Here is a 21042-nt window from a genome sequence, read left to right on the forward strand (position 1 = left end):
AGAGAGAGAGAGAGAGAGAGAGAGAGAGAGAGAGAGAGAGAGAGAGATGGGAGGGAGTATGTACAGTTTAACAAAAGCTAAAACTGATCATGACCCAGTAATAGCACCTGGTCCTGTGTGTGTGTGTGTGTGTGTGTGTGTGTGTGTTTGTGTGTGTGTGTGTGTGTATGTGTGAGCTCATTAGCAAAGTGGTGTGTGTTTAATTAATGAATGAGTGACCTCCGACCTCTGTCCCTGCACTCTGACCCCAGCCGCTTCACCGGGCTGACATGGATTTTATCTCAACACTTAACACCAAGCAAACCCACAAAATGGCCGACTTCTTGTTGTTTTTAACCTCCTTTCACTTCACTAATGGAGGACAGGTCCAGTAACAACACTTAATGGAGCTGAAGGTTTGTGTGATCAGCGTATTGTATATGTGCTGATGTGCCTGCAAGACAGTTTCATAAAGTTGTTACAAGGGCTGCTAACACTTAAACGTCAAAAAGTTGTGAGAAGGCGCCCATCACAACTACGACGTCCTGACCAAGACAAAAATATATTTCATTGACTATGATATGTGACAAAGGCAAGCAGCAAACCCTAATTTGAGAAGAAAATATTTGGCTGAAACGATTCTTGCAAGTCTATTAAATCAGCCAGTACACACATCAGGCACAACACGGATTAGCCCTTTAATATGCTGATAGTGTGATCTCTAAATCAATAGCTTTTTGACAGTCAGCAGTATTCCTTAAATTCCACTATTAAATTACTATTAATCTTAAATTGTAAAAGCACGACGAAAGGCAATTGTATTTTATATATAATAAGTGTTTTTGTATTTTGCTGGCTCCTGCTCGAATCAATCCAGTGACATTTGACCCTTTGGTTACAGAGAGACCTGTGTAACCACCAAGCACCAAACCAATATTTATTTTTACAAAAGAGAGAATGAGAGAATTCAAAAGAAGCAAAATGGGATATTTGGCTGTACTCGACTGACTCACACAAAACAGCAAGTTTGTATTCATCATGAAAGGAACACAGAATCGGATTGATTTCAAAAGGTAACTGTTGAAGTATTCAGTCCTTTCCAGCACAGACAAAATCAGGAGGGGGGGAAGAACAGCACCTACAATGAATTATTTCATCACAAGACTAAAAACTGGGACATGGCTACCCTCTGATGGACAGAATAAGAAATACACTCCTAAGACTCAAACATGCACAGTCCATTTGGTACACGACACCGAAGAAAATGAAAAAAAGCAGCACGTTGGGAGGCCAAACGAGGCCAAACAGGAAAACAACAATGGTTGTTGTTGTTTTTTCCTACTGTCATGAAGCATGTTGAGTATAGAAAATAGTCCTGGGCTGCAGCCTGAGGGGGCGTACAACAATGCGGCGCTGTGTTTCCAGCTTCAGAGTACTGTGATAACAGCCCTGCAGGATGGGGACAGAGAGAAGCCAGGCCTGTGGTCACCAGCGAGCGCTACGTCAACACAATGAGTGTGATCACTCACATAGCAGGAGTACTGCTGTAACGGGACTGAAGTAGACCGAGACGAAATGTGAGATTACAGCCTTCAAGTTCAAACGCAGACTTGGAAAATATGCCTCATAATAATAGGAAAAACATGCTAGAGAGTTCTAGTGTGTTGAACAGATTTAACCAGAACTAAAAGGTAACAAACGGTCTCATGTCCTGTATGTGACTGAAATATACAACAATAACAACTATTGGATGGATTTGGATATTTGGCAACACTTTAAGACATTCCCATTATTCTCTGCTTTGCTTTGTATCAGTTTTAGTCACTTCAGTTTTAATCACAGAGGTGGTTATTCATATTTTCATGAAATACAGCATTGCAACCCCTCTACAACACAGATTCAGATTCTTAAACACGGATGACGCTGAAACGATTAATTAAATCGACAGCAAATTGTTCAACTGGCCATCGATTAATCCGTCGAAATGAGAAACATTCCCAAGTTACAGCATAATTTAAGCAAAATTGAATTTCTTTTAGATTTTGGATCATTGGTCAGACAAAACAAGACATTTAAAGATGTCATCTTGGACTAAAATAAAACAGAAAATCATCAGTTGCATACATTGTAATTTTGATTATTTTTTTTTTTTGTGTTATTTGACCCACCTTTTCTATTCATGACTACATTGCTAGAAGCTTCTGAGTCCGCTACTCTAACGAGAATCTAACAAGAATTCCCAGCCAGGTTTTCGATGCGGGGCTAAACGAGGACATCAGACTGCACAGCGTTGCCAATTACTCAATGTTTACAATGGCGGCAGCAGCCTTGATAGAATAGAGCAGATGCATGGACCGGGCAGGACACACACACATACATACACACTCTCCAGAGATCTGGGTTAGTGTGCAGAAGAAATACGGTGACAAACAAATGCCTGGTGGCCAGACTGCAAACACGAGAAGTTGTGATTACAGCCGACACAAGCAGTCCATCACCATTGGAATGAGTATCGATGTGAGCTGCTGTACCTGTGTATGAATTCATCATAATATCTGTGATTATTGATGAATAAATAAGGGGGAAATGTTCCAATGTGCTGCCCTCTGATTCATCAAACCCCACTGAGGACATGAGCAGCATCTTGGGAACTCATTATCAAAAAAAAGGCTCTCTGCAATTAACTGAAACTGTAGCTACATTCCATGAGGCTTTGGCTTTGTGTTGAACTTTTCCTGTTTTTAAAAGGGGGCAATTACTTTAAATTATCGGTGGCAGTTCACTTTGTGCCAACGCTATTAACAAAGCACTGAGAAGCCCTGGATGAGCTGGATTCTTTTTTTTTTTTTTGAAATGGACATTAAAGCTAGTAATGGTAATGTTCTGCAAAGACATTTTTTGTTATATCTCTTTAAATTCCCTTTACATCCCGACAGCAATCGTCTTCCACAAGCTGCTTAACAGCTGTGAGCACGAACAATAGCCATGTTCACAGCTACCATCACTGGAAAAGACAGAGTGTGCAACACTGGGCTGGTTTTTAAGGTTGGATCATTTTTTTTTACATCTTACTCGCGCTAGTTTCTCAACATTGCCAACCCTAGCTTTAAGTGATCTGCAGTGACGACACAGACAAGATTATGAAAAAATGATCAGTGATGCAAAATGCAAGGGTGTTATTTCCAGTGTGGGGGGGAAATCATTTACTAATTCGTTTTATTTGCAGTTCCTGTGCACCCTTGGCAATATCAGCGAGAAGTCAAAACAAGCTCATATTTGTGACCATGCTGAAGAACTAAAATAACCCACATGTACAATTCTGCAACGAGCTCGGTGAAGTGTAAATATATGAGCTCAGATAATTCATCAAAGAACAATTGTGCTTTAGGGGGCTGTTGAGTGTAACAGCTGCCTCAGCATTTTTAATAAAACTACATTTTGAGAAAGAAAACGCCCAAAAGGCAGCTTATGCTGAGGAAAACAGGAAATAGAGCTGCCAACGCCACCTCAGTGTCTGACTTCTCTACATAATGTGTGAAAATGTTTTTATTTTTAAAGAGTTGTCTCAGGTTAAAAACCAACTTACTTAATATTATCAGAATAAAGGTACATAATAAAGGATTTACATAATAGACTTTACTTTTGAAGGTAGTCTAGACTGTTTTCAAGAATAAAATGTAAAGCCATAACAAAAACTGAGAAAGGTTCTAGTAAAATAATAATTTTGAAGGTAAGAAATGCATAAATATGACGAAAATTTGACAGAACATCCATCAGAAATGCAGCTTCATCAGCAGCATAACCAGAAGGTGGCAGTGGAGAGCGGCCGTACTGTGTTCAGCCTCCCGACTGTGAGGCGCTCATGCCCTCACAGCATTACATGCCCTCTTAATGCCTTCCCTTCCTCCTTCCAGGATGACCCACTGGCCTGCAACTGCAGAGCTGGACCGCACTACAGACGCATTACACGAGTGGAATAAATCCTCGTCCCTCGCAGAACAAATCCTATTTGGACCACACACACTCTGAACATGGACAGTGAACAGTTCATATAACAGATTGTAGTGCAGACTTGATGGCTTAAGCTAAAAAGGAACAACCATTAAATGTTCGACCTTGTTAAGGTCTAGACAGCGGCAACCTATGGCTCACAAAACCAGCCTACCTTACTAATGGCTGTGGATAAGGTGAGTTTTTCTTCAGGAGTTCCTACTTCAAAACCTACTGGAGTGGCCTACTTCTGCAGTGTATTCAATTAGCCAGCAGTGTCACTGGCACTGTGGCCATCAGGGAGGAAATCATTCCCACTCAGACACCACAGAGGAAGCAGCTAATATCACATTGCAATTCAGTATGTATAACAATGAATGATCTGTGAGGGGCATAGCCGAGCCCCCTGACAGTATGAGTCCATGTCCACAAATACAGTTCTATTTGGGTTATTTATTATCAGACTGAAGGACTATATCAAAATAAATCAGCAATACATTTCCAAGGCTTGGACAAAACATGTCCTCCTATATGCAGCTCGTACAGTTTAAGATTAATAGACATATCCAAATGCATTGGGTTTTTTACGCTGCATTAAACAGCTTTGTTGTACTAATTTATGGATGAAATGACAATGTATACTTAGAAAGGTGTCGCCCAGAGTGAAAAACAACAGCAGCAGCTCCACTAAGCTATTTGGAATATTTTTTTAAGAAAATTCCTTTTTGGTTTTTACAGCCTGCACCTTTACGGTTTCGGTTCAGGCTCACTGCTCTCATCACTTCAGCCACATTTCCAGCAGCAGCAGCAGGCAGCTGTTTTCAGTTTTTGTTATTTAAAAAAAAAGAAGCTTTGATAAACCCTCGGTACGCTACGAACACAGCATCAAATGGCAATTAATTCTGCTCAACTGTCAAAATAAGAAACTAGCGCTGCAGGCTCAAATGCAATTAGTTTCACCTCACAGTCCTGACATGGCAGACAGTGTGTGACTGCCATGTCACACACTCCTCCACATGGCTCCTCTATGACAATGAAAAGACAAACGTGACTCTGGTCCCTGCCCTGTTGACTTGTAATCATACAATGTTAAATGTTCTGACTTTAACACAAACAGACCAAACAGACCTATAGCAGTCTGTATGGGTCAAATTAACACATTGACGTATGTGCTTTCCTTCATGTGTCCAACGCAGCAGTTTCTTACTAACTCTGCCTTCAGCTGCCCTGTGGCATCCTCTAATTCCCTTTCTCCCCTTTCTTTACTCACTCTCTCCATCCCTGGCTCTCCTGATGCTATTGGTTGGCCAGACACGAGCTCACACATGCAAACTCTCCTTTTTCCCCCTCTCAATCTTCCTCCGTCTTATTCTTGCTCTTTATCTTTTGCTCCACCTCTCAAGCTTTCGGCATGCCTATCACAGTTAATTCTCTCCCCTCTTTTAGTCTCTCTCTCTTTCTCTCTCTACATGCAGCTCACATGCTCTGCTCTCAGCATCCGCCATCAGCTCCATCCAGTCAGGCAGCAGTATTGATGAAAGAAGCTTTATTAGCTGAGCAGTACAAATCTGATCGCCACAGATCAAATCTCCGGAATCTCTTCCTCACGTCTGTACAGTACATGACATACTAGCCACCATGGCTTAGTCCTTAAACTGAGGGATCTGGCCACTGGTGTTCATCCATAGCTACAGAAGCTGGACCCACCAGCTCCCAAGGGAATCAATTCAATTCATTAACGGGGAGCCTTTTGATTACCACATGCTAATCAATAAAGGATCATTAATCAGCAGACTGATCTTACACATGAACAAAAAGAAGACAACATAATGGAATGAAATAATGGAATGGAAAAAAACCAAAGTCTGTCCTTTTGGGAAATGCATTTTCTTGCAAAGAGTCAGATGAGAAGATGGATACCAATTTCAGTCTGTCAGTTAAACATGAATCTGTCTTAGTTTAGAATTAAAAACTGGAAAAAAGCAATTTGTGATTTTACGGGGCTATTTGTGTGCTGTTGGTGAACCACAGAGGTGATGGTAGGTAGCCGTTTCCCCGTTTTCAGTCTTTGAGTGTTGTCGATCTTCTAATCCAACTCTTGGCAAGAAAGCCTAAAACATCCCCAAATTTTGAAGTGTAGTTCCAATATCTCCCACACCGGCAATATATGTATATCTTATATCACACTAAACATAAGTAACAGCATTCACAAAATCAAATAAAAAATAATAATTTAGATGGATTTAGGGGTTAAGATGCCAACTATTAACTCCAGACCTTTATTGCACCTGTCTTTCTCCCAAGTTTCCCGTCTTCTGTCTCCACTATCGTTACCTAATAAAAGCCATAAAATGATCTATAAAATATGGCAAGCCTGTATATTAACATTATACAACACTGTGTGTACATCATGATGATTTACATCATGTAGTAAACCAAATTTTATCATTGCTTATGCTCCCAGCACAGCACACAGTGAAATGTATCCTCTGCATGTAACCCATCCTAGTATTGTGAGCAGCTACTATACAGCAGTTGTTTGGGTTTCCAGTGCCTTGCCCAAGGGCATGTCGGCAATGCCCAGGGGGCAAACTGGTACCTCTAGCTACAAGTCCACGCTCCATAAATGTTCCGTGCTGGGGAGTTGAACTAGCGACCCTCTGGTTCCAAAGCCAAGTCCCCATAGACAGAGCTACTGCCACCCAACATGTCATCTCTTTGTGTCATGAATCATACCTGCTTGAGTTTCATGAATTCATAAAACCTCGACATGTGATTTCAATCGTGACAGACTCCAGCTTCAGCCCGCTGCCCGACACCAGTGATGAAACCCTGTCTCGTCTCTGCATAGCTGCCTACTCGCTAGTCGCTGCCTCAGTCAAAGACTAAGAGCTGGGCCAAACCCAGACGACAAATCAATGCAGTTTACAGTGCAATGTATGTGAACATTATTCAGCTCGGTTAGAGCAGCTCATTTCATGCAGAAAGGTCCACAATGCTACGACTGGCACTGCTAGCCGACAGATATATGTCCCAAGAAGAATATTAGCATTTAGACTCATCGGTGCTCTGGCTGGCACAGTTATGACTAATGAATGCTACTATGCTGGTGTCGCTTTGTATATATCTTTCACCCTCACAACCCCAGCCTGTTTGGGCATGCTGATCCAGATCCATGGCGATTCCCATCAAAGCCTCGGCCACTCGAAACCTGCTGTGAGTCGTCATCGTCTAATGTGAGAAGCAGACACGTCTACAATCTGAATTAAAACATGCGGATCAAACGTTTGATCTTTAATCAAATATTAGTTCATATATAATCTCTTGCAGTATCCTCATTCAGTCATATATATCTGTACCAATAGTTGTCATTTTAAAAGTATGATGGTCCAACTCAATAAAGGGAAGGATAATAAAGTGAGAAAAATAAATGTGAAGGTGTAAAAGCTTTGACCCGTCAGTAAACAAACCCTGTCAGAAAAAAAGAGAACTGTTGTGTTTTATGTGGCTCCTGCAGCAACTGGCAAAGTGCTCATATTTGGTTGATATTAGTTAAACAACTCCCACTAACAACAAAGTGACATGGTAAGGGTACAACAAACTGCATAGTGAGAATTGTAGATAACATGTTTAAATACTCAAATATAATTAAGCTTATGATGACTCTGTAAATCCTTCTCTGACTATTAAAGGACTGAAGTTCATAAGAACTCAAACCGGTCCATCAAAGCCACTGTTAAAGGCTACAATACAAAATAAAAGCATGTATCAACATGCATTTTTTTAAATGCCAGTTTGCTCCACTACTCGGTGAGTTTCTCCCTCTAAAAAAATCATAATAGCATTCTATCCAGAATATAATCAGCAGATTTATCAATACTGAAAATAATCAGTATTTTGGAACCCCATAAAAACATATGTAGCCACTGGTATAAGAAATGCTGCTGGGAACCTTTATTAAACCATGCTAAATCGTTAGCATTAGCTCCTCAACCTGTTGGACCATACAACATCTCAGCTGGCTCAGTACCAGCTTTCAACGCCACAACTCATATCGAGTATCTCTCTCTCACACACACAGATTGACTCACACACATGTTGTACAATACCAATAGCCGGAGCAGCAAGACAGGTCAAAGGAACAACAGTTGTTTGAATAAAGAGATGAGATCAGGTGATGATGTGCAGGCGATAGCCTGAACTTCAAAAGGCCAACAAGAGCAAAAATTGGATGATGAAAAGAGACAGTGCATCAAAGTAGTATGAACTTTTCATTTGGGCCACAACCAAGTTCAAAGCATCTCAAACTACTCCATCTACAGACCCTGCACACACACACACACACACACACACACACACACACACAGTCAATACTGTTATTTTAGTATATGAATCCAACAAAAATAACACCAAAGCACAACTGGGGTCTTTGAATTTTGCTTGCATTGCACATCGGACAGAAGTGATAACAGCTGGAAAGAAGGCTTTGAAGAACAGACTTGCAGCTGCAAGGCCAATAGATCAGTTCTCTGCTCAGCAAGCCATGCAGTTGCTCTCCAACATGTGTCTGATCTGCTGCTGAAGATCTTAAACGTCACGCTGAATTGTTCCTTCGCATGTGATCCCTCACAGATGACGCAGTTACCCTTAGAAACAAACGCGCCACACCGTTTTGTAATCTGTGAAAGAGGGAACGTGGAAAACGCTCATCCTGTCAGTATCTGATCGGTGGTGTGTGAGATCCTGCTCGTGACAAATTAAAAGATGACTGATCTAATGACCCGTAATAAAAGAAACAATAAATAAATAACTGTCAAGGTGTCATCACTTGAGTGCATCTGCAAATAAACGGTTTACACTGCCTCACAGTAATTGTGGGATTTGTTATAAAACGTACAGCTTGTGGTTCCAGGTTTTGCAAAACAATGAAATGATTGAATGATCAACAATTTTGGCAATACCTTGATACAGTTTCATACGTCTGCTATTCTCGATCACCAATTAATAACCTACAAACTTAGTCTAAACAAGACTAGGAGTATAGATTTGCGAGGCTGTACTTCTTCGGGAACATTTGTGCTTTGAGTTAAACACCAACATCCACATGCTAACATGCTTACAATGACAAGCTAACATGTTCATAATCATAGGTAGCATTTACCTGGTTCACCATGTGAGTTTAGCCTGTGTATGCTAACATTTGACATTGACTAAAGTACTGGGCCGACTGATATTCTGACCTGATGTTGGCGTAAGATGAAGAGTCAGGGGATCAGCCAGTCAGTAGCATTGATCCTGTATGAGGACCTTTACATTATGATGCTCATTTCCTGACAATCCATCAAATTGTTTGTTAAGATATTTCACTTAAAGCCAAAAATATCAAGCTGCTGCTGGCGCTTTAGGAAAAGTGAGGGGATCATTAAAGTCCATAGCGTTCATCCTCTGGGCACCATGAATGTCCATATAGGGTTTGAGACATTTTAGTCTGGACCAAAGCGTGCTCAATCATCTATAGGCATAGTATGTGATGCATCTAATATTGCTCTTTCTTTGATCATTTCCTGTCATGTCTATATACTAATGACTCTGGAATAAAGGCATACCATTTTGTTGCACCTGTTAGGGCAAAGTGTCGTTCACCTCACATACGCCCCAGCATGACTCTGCCTTGCTTCACTCTGAGTAGAGACTTGTGGAGGAGAATGACTGAAAGCACATATGTGGGTATGCTATGTGACGCTGATAAAAAGAACAATGGACCACAGCAAGATACCATGATGTGTTCCTCTATGCTTTAGTTAAATCTCTCTTCTTGCCGTTGTCGGCCAGACTGAGCGAGATCAGGTAAGACTACACACAGTTGGTGGGTAAGGAGTCATAGTCTGGAATCGTTTGTTTGTGCCTGCACTGATGTGCATGTTTGTCTGAATTAATGAGTTCAAACATGGGAAGTTGTATGAGCTAAAGATCAAAGTTAAGTGCAAACGCATTGACTGAGCCTGAGAACGCATTGCTCTGAATGGGAACGTCTAAATTTGTGGTGGAAATGGGTGTGTGTGTGACTGTGTATGGGTGTGAGAGAGAGAGAGAGAGAGAGAGAGAGAGAGAGAGAGAGAGAGAGAGACCAGGATAAGCGTCTGCTAGCTAATGAGCTTATCTGATTTACTTCATTGTACAGCTGGGACAAATAGTCCATTGACAGAAAATTAAACTGCATTTATTTTGATAATTGATTAACTGTTTAAGTCATTAAACGAGCAACAACCAAAAAACATCTTCAAGCTACGGAAATGTGAAAATTTAAGGCTTTTCCTTGTTTTACAAAATGATAAATTGCATATTCAGACCAACTGACTACATCACTACCTGCAGCCATATTTCATTTTGAATATCCTTAAAAAGTAATCTCGAATCAAGAGTCATTTTATTTCTCATGTTCTGTCTGCTTAATCCTTATCCCTAGAGTTAAGCCCTACTGTATATATCCTAGCATACACTGGGCAATAGGAAACATCCAAAACATGCCCCCCCTCTCAGAGCAACCACTGGTTTTATGAATTCATATTGTTGTTTTTTTGCACACCATCTGTTTGCTGTCATACAATGTGCAGGCGTTTAGGAATTCCAGCAAATTCGAGCAGGAGACACCGAGCTGCCCCCTGGGGTGGCCGCGCCGTTGGTATCACCTAATTGATGATGCCTTCTTCGGCTGCCGGTGACGTCGCTCCAATAGCATCGTGCCATGAAGTAAGCCCCCGCTTTCCCCACTCCAATTCGCATGCACTTTACAGAGCCGCTGCGCTGCGCACACTCCAAGTGCGCTGCAACCGCTCAACGCCGGGTGAAATCACGCTGAAATACCCGTGCAAGACTGCCTAACAAAACCACAGACACACAATCACACAGCAGGAAACAATGCTCCAATAAATTCAAGAAAAGTTACATAATCAAACACCTTGTGAGAGATTCCAAAATAGGCTAGAGAAGGGAGGTGTTTTTACTCCTTATCCCTGCTGCAGAGGGGCCAAGGAAATGAGCTGTCACATCACACCTCTTTCTGCAAACCATAGTCAGAGAGCAATCAATCAAGAGGCCATCAGTAGTGGAAAAATGGGCGAATTTAGGTATGAATCGTAGGGATTGTAGGCTATTCTGGGTGCAAATGTTGCTGGAAACTGCCGTTAGTGAGTCAAGTGGGGTCCTCGTCGTCCAGATCTGAGTCCTCTTAACGTAAATGGTAACTTCCCACACTCCAGAGCAGCCCGTCCCGTGTGCTGAAAATACACGCCTTTGCCATATGCGCGCACAGTCTACACCGCCGACGCACCGGCAGCAGCGCCGGCGTCACGCGGAGACGGACCCGCTGCCAACAAAACCAAACCCGGGCAAACACACACATCACTCTCTCACTACGTCGAACAGTCACCAACCAGCCGCCGCCGCCCCTGCTGCTTACCTACGATGGTTACCCGTTCTGTCTTTCTTCCCCTTCGGCCTCCTTTTTCTGGCCTGGATGGCCATCACTGCCGGGGGGTGAGGTAACGTTGAACCACGGGGAACGACCGACGTCCGAGTCCGGGGAAGGGTGTAGGATGGACGGGGAGGAAAGAGAGAGAATAAACACACATCATTAGGCTCTGAAGCTGGCTGGCACGGGGCATTCAGCGTCGTTTTGCATGCCCCCGGTAGGGATAGCTACACGCGTAACTTTCGCCATCTTTCGTATTAATTACATCCAGAAGTGTGGTCAAGTCAGAGGCTGAGGGATACGCACCTTTCCTGGAGCTCATGTTTCCTCCTCTTCCCCTCAGCAGGAGCGGGCAGCTCAGAGGCAGCAGCCGGATTCTCTCTCTCTCTCTCTCGTGCACACAAAAACACGAGCGCACACTAACCTCTACCTATAGATGGCACGCGCTCCCTCTTGCGGTGGTTGCGTGCAGTCCTGCGTGGACCTGCACCACTGTGCACGAATGTATTCTCATTCACATTTAGGTTTAACAGCAGAATATATTTAGTCGGGCATTTTTCTCCAGCAGAATATTAGAGCATGCAACAATCCACAAATGTGTATTAAAACATGTGTCTATGTATATTAGGCTACATTTTTATTCTATAAAAAGTATTTTTCTAACACCACACATCTTGTGGTTGTTTTTGGATAAAGTCAAAGGATGCACAGTAAGTCATAAACTAAGTAACTCGAATGCAGGGATGCATATGTTGCAGGTTAAGTATGCATGACCTTTGCTGCATGTCATTCCTTCTCTCTCTCTGACTCCTCTCATATTTCTACTGTTGAGTCTCTCATAAGAGCTTAACATGTCTGGAAATGCTTCAGATGAAGACCTCACAATAGACATATTGCATAACAAAGGTACTGTAGTCTAGCAGTGTATGTGAAATACTCCTGCTCAGCTATGTATTTCTACACAGACTCTATGTACTATCAGTATAATAACTTGGTAGCAAGCCCATGTTGCCTCTCTACTATTTATAGTGTTAGTTTTTTGTATTGCTGCATGTCTGCAGCCCACTGTCTGCTATCATTACAGTTTTATCTTGTCTTTCATTGAGCACTAAAGAATTTGGGACATAAATATTGTGAGTCAAACTCTCCGACAGACAAGTCAGAATTGGACGATAAGTGTTTATGGTAAGTTTATGGATAATAATCACAAAGGTGCACATTTGCTAGGACTACGATCATTATAATCCCCAATCTCTTACAAAAAAATCATTTGCTACCATGTAAAAGATATAGGCTTTGTCCCCATTATTTTTTATTCCCCATTTATTCCTCATTGTTTGCAAATATTGCATACGTCTTTGAAATCCTCACCAGAAAATATCGTCTTACCGTATAACCTTGATTGCCTCATTGATTATTAAAATGATTGCTGATCAATTTTCAGTTGATGACTTATCAATTGTTACAATTCCAATGTCATTCGTACAGTATAGTCAAGCACAGACAAAGGTGCTCTGACAAAAGACATTCACCTACAATGAGCTAGCATTGACAAAGGAAGAACAATATTGACATAGTTTCACAAATGGGTGGCTTTTTCATACGCACATCTAATATAATCACTGCCCTAGATATTTGTCTTGTTGGATTGTCTTTCATGGCTTCGCTGTGAAAAGGCTCCGCTGGGAATCGAACCCAGGATCTCCTGTTTACTAGACAGGCGCTTTAACCATCTAAGCCACGGCGCCAGTGGAAACAACGGACATTACAGTCAAACAGTATCAGAGGAAAAAAATGGATCATGATGACATGCATTTTGTAGTATTGCAGAAGACCAGTTATGAGTAGTTTTCAACGTTTAACATGTAAATATGACCATTTTTAGCTGTGGAGGTTTTTTTTATTACTCCTTTTTTATCATAATTGTTGCCCTCGAGGTATCCAGCGAACCTTTAAGTCAGTGTTTTTTTGGTTTTATTTTGTTTAAGTTAAGAGTGCCATCTTTCAAATGCGCTGCTTTGAAACTCCATGATTGACAGGTCCCTTAACCAAACGTTTTGCAGGGGGCGGGCTTTAGGCTGGGATCTGTTTCCGGAACCAAGCGCACACATACACACACACGTGTGGGAAAAGCTGGCATTCAACGCAGTTCGTACTCTTCTGAATATCACCAAACGCAGGTAAGTTAAATCAGACTTTTGTCTAGAAGACATCAACGTTTCTCGCTTTATTTATTTACAGCTTTCCTGCTAGCAGCGCTAACTATAGCCAGCGATGCTAGCTAACAGACGGCAGTGCGAATGCGCTAGCGGATTTGCTAACTTTGGCGATGTCAGCATTACGTTATGTTCATCGTGTCTTTCCAGTGCCTGTGTTAAACTCGGGTCCGGTAAGAAGTCTGCAAGTGTTTGGCAGCTGTGAGACCAGAAGAGTTTCCCACATCCACGTCTGTTTCTCGCCTCCTCAGCTCCACAAACAGTAAGTCAGTAGCATCTTAGTTTCTAGGCCATTAACGTCAGTTCAGCTTGTTGTCATTACTCGATCTAACACTGCAATACAACACAGCTGTGTTTTGAGTTGACGTCAGTGCAGCAGTGTTGCATTACTGCGTAGAAGCAAGTACAGTAGTTTTAATATGTTACTAGTGATGGTGTATAAAACAAGATGCATCATACCAAAATTAATGTTAACTTCCACAAAGTAGGCAGACTTGCAATTGGAGATGCAACAGGAGCCGTGATGTTCAAAGCTTATTGTTTTAATGTGCAAATGTAACTTGTTCCTGTTCATTACACCACAACATGTTTAAGATACAAGGGGGATCTTTCACAGAGGGTATTTGGCAAATATGGTTCAGGCTCCCAAAAACATGGATCCTACATTTCCCATAATGCAACTTAATAGCATCTTTTGTCATACCTCCCCTCTCTCCATACCCCCAGTTTGTAATGCAGGCTTTTCTTTTAGATATTTGTTGTCTCGTGGCATCCTGATGAGTGAGGGGTTTGAAATTTTGTTACATGTTTCAAAACTATGTAATTGTAATATCTCCAGTTTTGTGGCCAGCTGGGGGCCTTTGCTCTCTGCTGACACCCAATAACAGCAAAAATAACTTTAAAATACTATAAAAAATAGGGTTATCTTTGAGCCCAGGTAACGGCTGTATCTGAACTATAGCACAGTTTCTCTGTCTCTGTTGCCACAGCTTGGCTCTGATGGCTGAGTCTGAGCCTGTCCAAGTCGGGGAAAAGAGAGGCTGTCCAGAGGATGAAGAGGAAGACACGCCGTCAAAGAAACCAAAAGTCGAGGAGGATCAAAAGAATGGAGGCCCCCACCACGATGGTGTGAAGGAAGAGCCCGCGAGCGATGGTGTGAAGGAAGAGCCCGCGAGCGATGGAGAGGAGGAGGAGGAGGAGGTCGTCGAGACCTTTGCCGATATGATGAAGCATGGCCTCACTGAGCTGGATGTGGGCATCCTGAAGTATGTCAGTGACCACGAGGGCTTCTCGGGAATCCTGAAGGAAAGGTTCGTCCTCCAGAGTCATTAAGAAGTTTGACTAATTTCTTTCAGTTTAGATTGTTTTAACAGATGATTTGTTGCGGCTTGTTCTCAGATATTCAGATTTCGTGGTGAATGAAATCAGCAAACAAGGCAAGATTGTGCATTTAGATGACCTCTCTATCCCTCCAGAGGCTGAGGTAAGATGTTGGGTTGAATTTCAATCACCAGTGTCACGTCTCTATAAGGATGTATATAGGATTTCATTGTGGATCGCAATAAAGAAGAACACTCAGTTAGTTGATCGTGGTGAATTTCCATTATCTGGATAATCGCGAATATCTTCCCAAGTGTCTTGGAAAAACAGCTGTCAAGCTCGTTATTATGGAGAAGTGGAAAAATAGAGCCCGATTATCATATCTAATTCATCATCTAATTCAGGAAGTCCCAGAGGCTCAGCCGCAGCCGGAGGATGCTGACGTGCTGACTGAAGAGCAGAAGAAGCAGCTCGGGGAGCTGCAGCTCTTCAAGAATAAAGAGGACAACGTCTCCATTGAGGTGAGTCTACACTTCCCGGATCCCTTTTATGACGTCCCTAAAGAGTTTTTTTTACGTAATGTCCTTACTCCTCTTTTCACATCTGTAGGTGATGGATGACACTAAAGAGAAGCGGACGCTGGTCCACAAAGCCATCAAGACTCAGTATGCTGGTCTGGAGACGAAGACGGAGGAGAAGGAAGGGCGCAAGTTCATCGTGGCCTACCACGCTGCTGGGAAGAAGGCGTTAGCAGGTATGTGGAGAGGAGACGGAACCAGATGTCATTAACTGTCTGTACAGACTTCATAACCAGTAAATCAGAGAACGGACTTATTGCATGTGTACCGTAAGCTTATGTGTTGCAGTGCATGTGGTCTCCAGTGCAGTACAATATGTTGCATGCTCTTGTGCATGTTCATGATCAAGACACCTGCATGGTTCTGCTCCAATGCATCGCACTCATTGTTTTGGTTATGACTGATTGTTGAGTGGATTACTGATTTTTGGTCAGAATGAACACTTTAAAAGAGAATAAGGAAAGAGGAGATTCAGTATCGTGGTGCGTTGACAAACCCTGCTCCCTTATTGCAAAAACCATTTAAATGCCATTATTCCACTCTCAGGCCCATGCATGAGGTCTCACCCCTGACAACTCACCACACGATCCTTAAACATCTCTTTCTCAGTAACATTATTTTATCCTCCTATTGCTCCTCTCTGGTGGATAGAGGTCAAAGCAGCTGCAGGTAAGAACCTATTCTCCACACAGCGCAGAGGAAACGGGTAAAACCCAGATGGAGTTAGGTGTCGGTTGCTAAAATGCTTTTTGATTTTCTAAATAAAGTATTATGTTATTTTTTTTTGCAATCACAAAGTAGCTTTCTTTACAGGTAAACATGTGGTAGTGCAAAATCTGTTACACTTTAACTTGACTCTTTAAAATTGATTTTGTATTTTAATTTTTTTTTTATGTGTTTAGCTCAACAATTCATAATCTGTATTTGAGTGCAACCTTTTCTTCTGTGTCCATGAAAAGCTCCGAGGAAACACTTCTGGCCCAAAAACCGTGGCAGTTTCTGCCACTTTGTCCTATACAAGGAGAACAAGGACACTATGGACGCCATCAATGTTCTCTCGAAGTTCCTCAGGTCTGAATGTAGCACGTAAACAAAGATCATCACTGGATAATAAGAGACAGATTGACAGTTTATTTTCCCCATGAAATGTGATTGTAGCTATTGTTTGTCTTTCTAGGCTCAGACCCAACATGTTTTCCTACATGGGAACCAAGGACAAGAGAGCCATCACTGTGCAGGAGATTGCAGTGCTCAAGTGAGTGTGTTATGCTTTAACATTCATGACTGTGCTTCCATTTCCAAATTGTCTGCGGGTGATTGTAAATAGGTGGTAAATGCTGCATGCTGTTACTAGGCAGACTATCTCTGGTGGATCGGCTTGTTATACAGTAACTAAAGAAACCTGGTCCCTGTCCTCTCAGGATCACAGCGGAGAGGCTGGCTCACCTCAACAAGTGCCTCATGAACCTCAAGCTGGGAAACTTTTGCTACAAAAACCACCCTCTTAAGCTGGGAGAGCTGCAGGGAAACCACTTCACTGTGATCATCAGGTCAGCAGGTGTTGTTTATGTAGAGTGTTCATGTATGTTCAACAGAGCCCTCTCCTGTGCTCTGTTGTGAATGCTGGTTAGCTGTCACCAACCAGTTGCTGTGTATCCCACAAGTAACGACTAGCATTAACTCCCAGGTCTAAAGATATTGTCCGTGAATTTTGTTTAAATTTGATCATTACTTTTTATGTTTTGTTTCTTTTTATTTAAGCTTCTAGTCTCCATTTTTTGTAAAACACTGTCTCCTCCATTGAAATTGTTCAGGCACACTGCGTTAACATCCACTGCACTTTGTGTCCCAGAAACATCTCGGGGACAGATGAGCAGGTCAGTCAGGCCTTGTCATCCCTCAAGCAGACGGGTTTCATCAACTACTACGGCATGCAGCGCTTTGGCACCACAGCTGTGCCTACACAACAAGTTGGCAGGTAAGGTCATGACACGAGGAGATACTGACATACAATTTAGATTGTAAGTTGACTGAAGGGCTGTTTCCTCCTTTTGTTTGGGGGCAGGGCTATCTTGAAAAACAACTGGAAAGAGGTGGTGGATTTAATTCTGAAGCCTCGTCCTGGAGGTAATGAGCCCTTTGTTTTGTCCTCAGTCTTTTCTTCTAAGTGGTTAAGAAGTATGTCAAACCTTCCTCCATCTTTACTGCTTTCCCCAGCGGAGAAAGAATTCCTGGTTCGCTGCAGGGAGGAGTGGGCAAAGACTCAGGACCCAGAGGCCGCCCTGAAAAAGCTGCCCAACAAGCGCTGCGTTGAGGGGCAGCTGCTGCGAGGCCTGTCTATGTACGGCCAGAAGAACATCGTCACTGCTTTTGCACTGGTTGGTTCATCTTATTTTTTTTTTTTAGTAATGATGCTATTAATAGGCTGGAAATGTGAGCGAGACATACAGAACATAAAAGAAGTAGTATAGCCAGTCAAAGTGCCCGACCAGAAGTACGACTACTGCACTGGGCAGGTGTAACTACTGTATGTGTTGTATGCTGCTTCGAAAATAACTATCTATTTTTATTAAACCATCGTGTTCACTGACCATTCATTCACATTCAAAGGTTTCTGCATATCTCTGATCACTCTTTGCTCTTTTTTTCAGATCCCTCGTAACAACCGCCTGATGTACATCCACAGCTACCAGAGCGTTGTGTGGAACACCATGGTGAGCCGGAGAATCGAGGCCTTCGGCCTGAAGGCCGTGGAGGGGGACCTTGTGCTCAAAGGAAGTAAGTAGCTCACATGTTAATGTTAAATATTAAAGGAATGGTTCAACAAGCACACATTTTTAAAGTAACCCTCTGCCGGCTGGAGTTTCATATTTCACGTACAGACATGAGTGGTATCATCTAACTCTCGGCACGAAAGCAAATACAAGCATTTTTCAAAATGTCAAATTAATACTTCAACAATAGTTTCAAAGAACAGGAAATAGTTTGAAGGAACAGATATCCAAAATGAGGTAGTTTATTTTCTTTTTTTGCAATTTCTCTGTCACCAGAAGTTAAAAGCCACCAAATCAAGTCAATGTGTTGTTACCCAGCTTAAGTCTACAGAAGAAAAAAATCTACTTTCCAACCGATAGTTTGTATTATTGAAACGGACTAAAACTAATGCTGATGTTGTCTGTGCTCATGAAGCTACAGCACACGTGCTGTCTGCAGAGGAGGCCGAGAGCTGCTCCATCCATGACGTTGTGATGCCACTTCCTGGGTTTGATGTCATCTACCCCACTCATCCCGGTAAGAAGTCGCTCTGTTGGATTTTGAGTTATTTTCTTCTTTTTTTTTTTTGCAAGTATTATGAAAAGATAGCTGTGAAGAATAACATTGAGTGGTTTTAACACTAACAAGCTTGTAATTGACTGTGATGCTTGTGTCTGCCTGTCAGTGGGTAAAGGATACAGAGAGCTGCTCACTGCAGACGGGTTGGACATCGACAAAATGAGACACAAAGTGAAGGACTACTCTCTGGCTGGAGCCTACAGACGCATCCTCATCAGACCCAGTGATGTCAGCTGGTCAGCACCAAATTAATACTAGTTTATTATTTTTTAACATGGTGTAACACTGTACAAAGCCCTTTATGCTGTAATACTAACCTTACTGTAATACGGAGGCTGTTATTGCGTACTGCAGGTATTTGAATGCTTTACTTTAATTGCTCTGTAATACTGCGATGCCTCTAACCTGGTGTTTTGTGGTATTTCTTTCTCTTTGATGCAGGGAGGTGATCCAGTACGACGACCCCAGGATCTCCCTGGTTCATAGCGATTTTGAGAAAATGGAGAACAAACCCGCTCCTGTCTTCAACAAAGGTACGGTTTCTTTATGGTTTCTTTTCGGTGTGTGTTAACACACCGGACTACCAATCTGTGGACAAAAGAACTACTGAACATAGAAAAAATGGAGACACTGAAATGATTCAACTGCTGAGCAGAGCTCAAAATAATTTAAAGAATAAAAATAAATGGTCAAACAACAGCCTGTCTGTCGATTGTCCCACCTTGATGAATGGAGCATAAGCTCGAGGTGTATATAAGATGCATAGGGTTGAGATGCATGAATGCTGATTTTTAGTTTTTTGACAGCCATCTTTTAGCACTCTCTGATCCAGTTTGTCTCTCCTTCCTCCACAGAGGGGAAGTATCGGGCTCTGCGGATGGAGTTCTCTCTGCCTCCCTCAACCTACGCGACCATGGCCATCAGAGAGGTCCTCAAGTTGGACACGAGCATCAAGAAACAGACACAGCTCAATACCACCTGGTTCAACTGAGACCAACACACACACACTGGCACAAACTGCTGCAGGCCGCAAAGCACCCGTCTACTGTGGCTACTTACTGTTGTGAGTGTTTTTAAGTGTATTATGCGCGTGTGTCTGTATGTGTGTGTGTGTGTGAAGGAGAGAATTGGGTTCTGTGTGAAGCCAAAAGGTTATTTCTTTGAACTACAAAGAGCAACAATGTATCATTATTCAACTTCTTTTATTATGTTTTTATTTGCTGTGTTTCTGTGCTGAGATGACTCAGTTTATTTTGACAATGATTTAAGTGGACTGTGTGCTGCCAGGGTGCTGTCTCGTACGTTAAGCCCCGCTGCTCAGGGGGCTCTCGGCATGCCCCTTTTGTACAGAAAAATGTGGTTCTTTTTTGTTTTTTAACTTTGAGCTGAATGTGTGAATTGAAAAAAACTCTTGCAGAAAGAAATTAAAACTGTTGAGTTTATAGTGTGAAGTCTGTCTTTGACTGTTATTAAGACACAAGTGTTGTCAATATGCGGTTGATTTATTTTCATAATGAGGCTCTTTTTCAATATTGTTCAATGCACAATTGTAAAAGTCACATCTTTCCCACGGGAGAGTGTTTAGATACACACAGATTGTCTCCCTCTACTGGGCCTCAGAGTTAAGTGTGCTTCCATTTAAGGATGTGAAATGTATTTTAGGATCCTTTCAGTCTGCTGCTGGTCAAATAGTGGAGCTGACCATCTGGCACTGTGGAACATGCCAGCTGGCAGAACACAGCTACCCTCTCAAACTAGATGCGAATCATATCATTCACCCTGGGGGTCCGTCTGCCCTCCTAGTTTTGGGTCATTTCACTCTTTTTATGGTTTCATGCTGTTTGTATCAGCTATGAGACATCTTACTAGATCCCGACTCTAAACGACAACAATAATAATGAACAAAGCCACAAAAATGTTTACTGGGAGTGATATTATCCTTTCTTTTTTTACGCTCTACTTTAATTCGATTTAATTTAGCTTAGAACTTATTTAGTTCACGTTTTATGTCACGGTTGAGATCCTAATTTTAACAAAGGGAGTACCACAAAAATTCAGAACAGCGCTATAAGACACTACAAGAGGCTGAACCCCTGAAAAGTTATTACCGGTAACTGTTACTGTATTACTCTATTCTGATAAGAAGGGAAACACA

The 21042-nt window shown here is 42.1% G+C and overlaps 2 protein-coding genes and 1 non-coding gene across 4 annotated transcripts in view; 1 reads left to right on the plus strand and 2 right to left on the minus strand.

The window, feature by feature from the left end:
• Positions 1 to 11828, minus strand: part of srpk2 (SRSF protein kinase 2) — a 60823-nt gene extending 48995 nt beyond the window's left edge. The window contains exons 1-2 of the mRNA XM_031857216.1: positions 11747 to 11828; positions 11429 to 11495 (exon numbers count right to left, since the gene is read on the minus strand). Of these exons, the coding sequence (XP_031713076.1) occupies positions 11429 to 11495; positions 11747 to 11762 (83 nt within the window). The 5' untranslated portion in view covers positions 11763 to 11828. The remainder of the gene's footprint in view (positions 1 to 11428; positions 11496 to 11746) is intronic.
• A 1286-nt stretch (positions 11829 to 13114) lies between these two features.
• On the minus strand, positions 13115 to 13188 carry trnat-agu (transfer RNA threonine (anticodon AGU)). The gene has a single exon. It is a non-coding gene; the product is annotated as a tRNA-Thr (tRNA).
• Positions 13189 to 13517: 329 nt separating this feature from the next.
• On the plus strand, positions 13518 to 20338 carry pus7 (pseudouridine synthase 7). 2 transcript variants are annotated; one of them, XM_031869222.1, is made up of 18 exons: positions 13518 to 13620; positions 13807 to 13918; positions 14646 to 14966; positions 15055 to 15139; positions 15381 to 15497; positions 15586 to 15730; positions 16206 to 16223; positions 16514 to 16625; positions 16732 to 16809; positions 16976 to 17104; positions 17407 to 17532; positions 17620 to 17681; positions 17772 to 17932; positions 18206 to 18332; positions 18744 to 18845; positions 18994 to 19123; positions 19329 to 19420; positions 19742 to 20338. In XM_031869222.1, the coding sequence occupies exons 3-18, from the start codon at positions 14656 to 14658 to the stop codon at positions 19876 to 19878; spliced, it is 1932 nt and encodes a 643-aa protein (XP_031725082.1). In that variant the 5' UTR covers positions 13518 to 13620; positions 13807 to 13918; positions 14646 to 14655; the 3' UTR covers positions 19879 to 20338. The 2 variants fall into 2 exon arrangements, with proteins under 2 accessions (XP_031725082.1, XP_031725090.1); XM_031869230.1 differs by lacking the exon at positions 16206 to 16223.
• The last annotated feature ends 704 nt before the right edge of the window (positions 20339 to 21042 follow it).

The sequence above is a fragment of the Anarrhichthys ocellatus genome, unplaced genomic scaffold (assembly GCF_004355925.1).
Source record: "Anarrhichthys ocellatus isolate YVR2014 unplaced genomic scaffold, GSC_Weel_1.0 scaffold2, whole genome shotgun sequence".
Lineage (NCBI taxonomy): Eukaryota > Metazoa > Chordata > Actinopteri > Perciformes > Anarhichadidae > Anarrhichthys > Anarrhichthys ocellatus.

Coding starts and splice junctions, on each gene's coding strand:
- pus7 (XM_031869222.1), top strand. CDS start 14,656: ATGGCTGAGTCTGAGCCTGTCCAAGTCGGGGAAAAGAGAGGCTGTCCA. Junction 15,140..15,380: donor CTATCCCTCCAGAGGCTGAG/GTAAGATGTTGG, acceptor CATCTAATTCAG/GAAGTCCCAGAGGCTCAGCC. Junction 17,933..18,205: donor TCGTCACTGCTTTTGCACTG/GTTGGTTCATCT, acceptor TCTTTTTTTCAG/ATCCCTCGTAACAACCGCCT.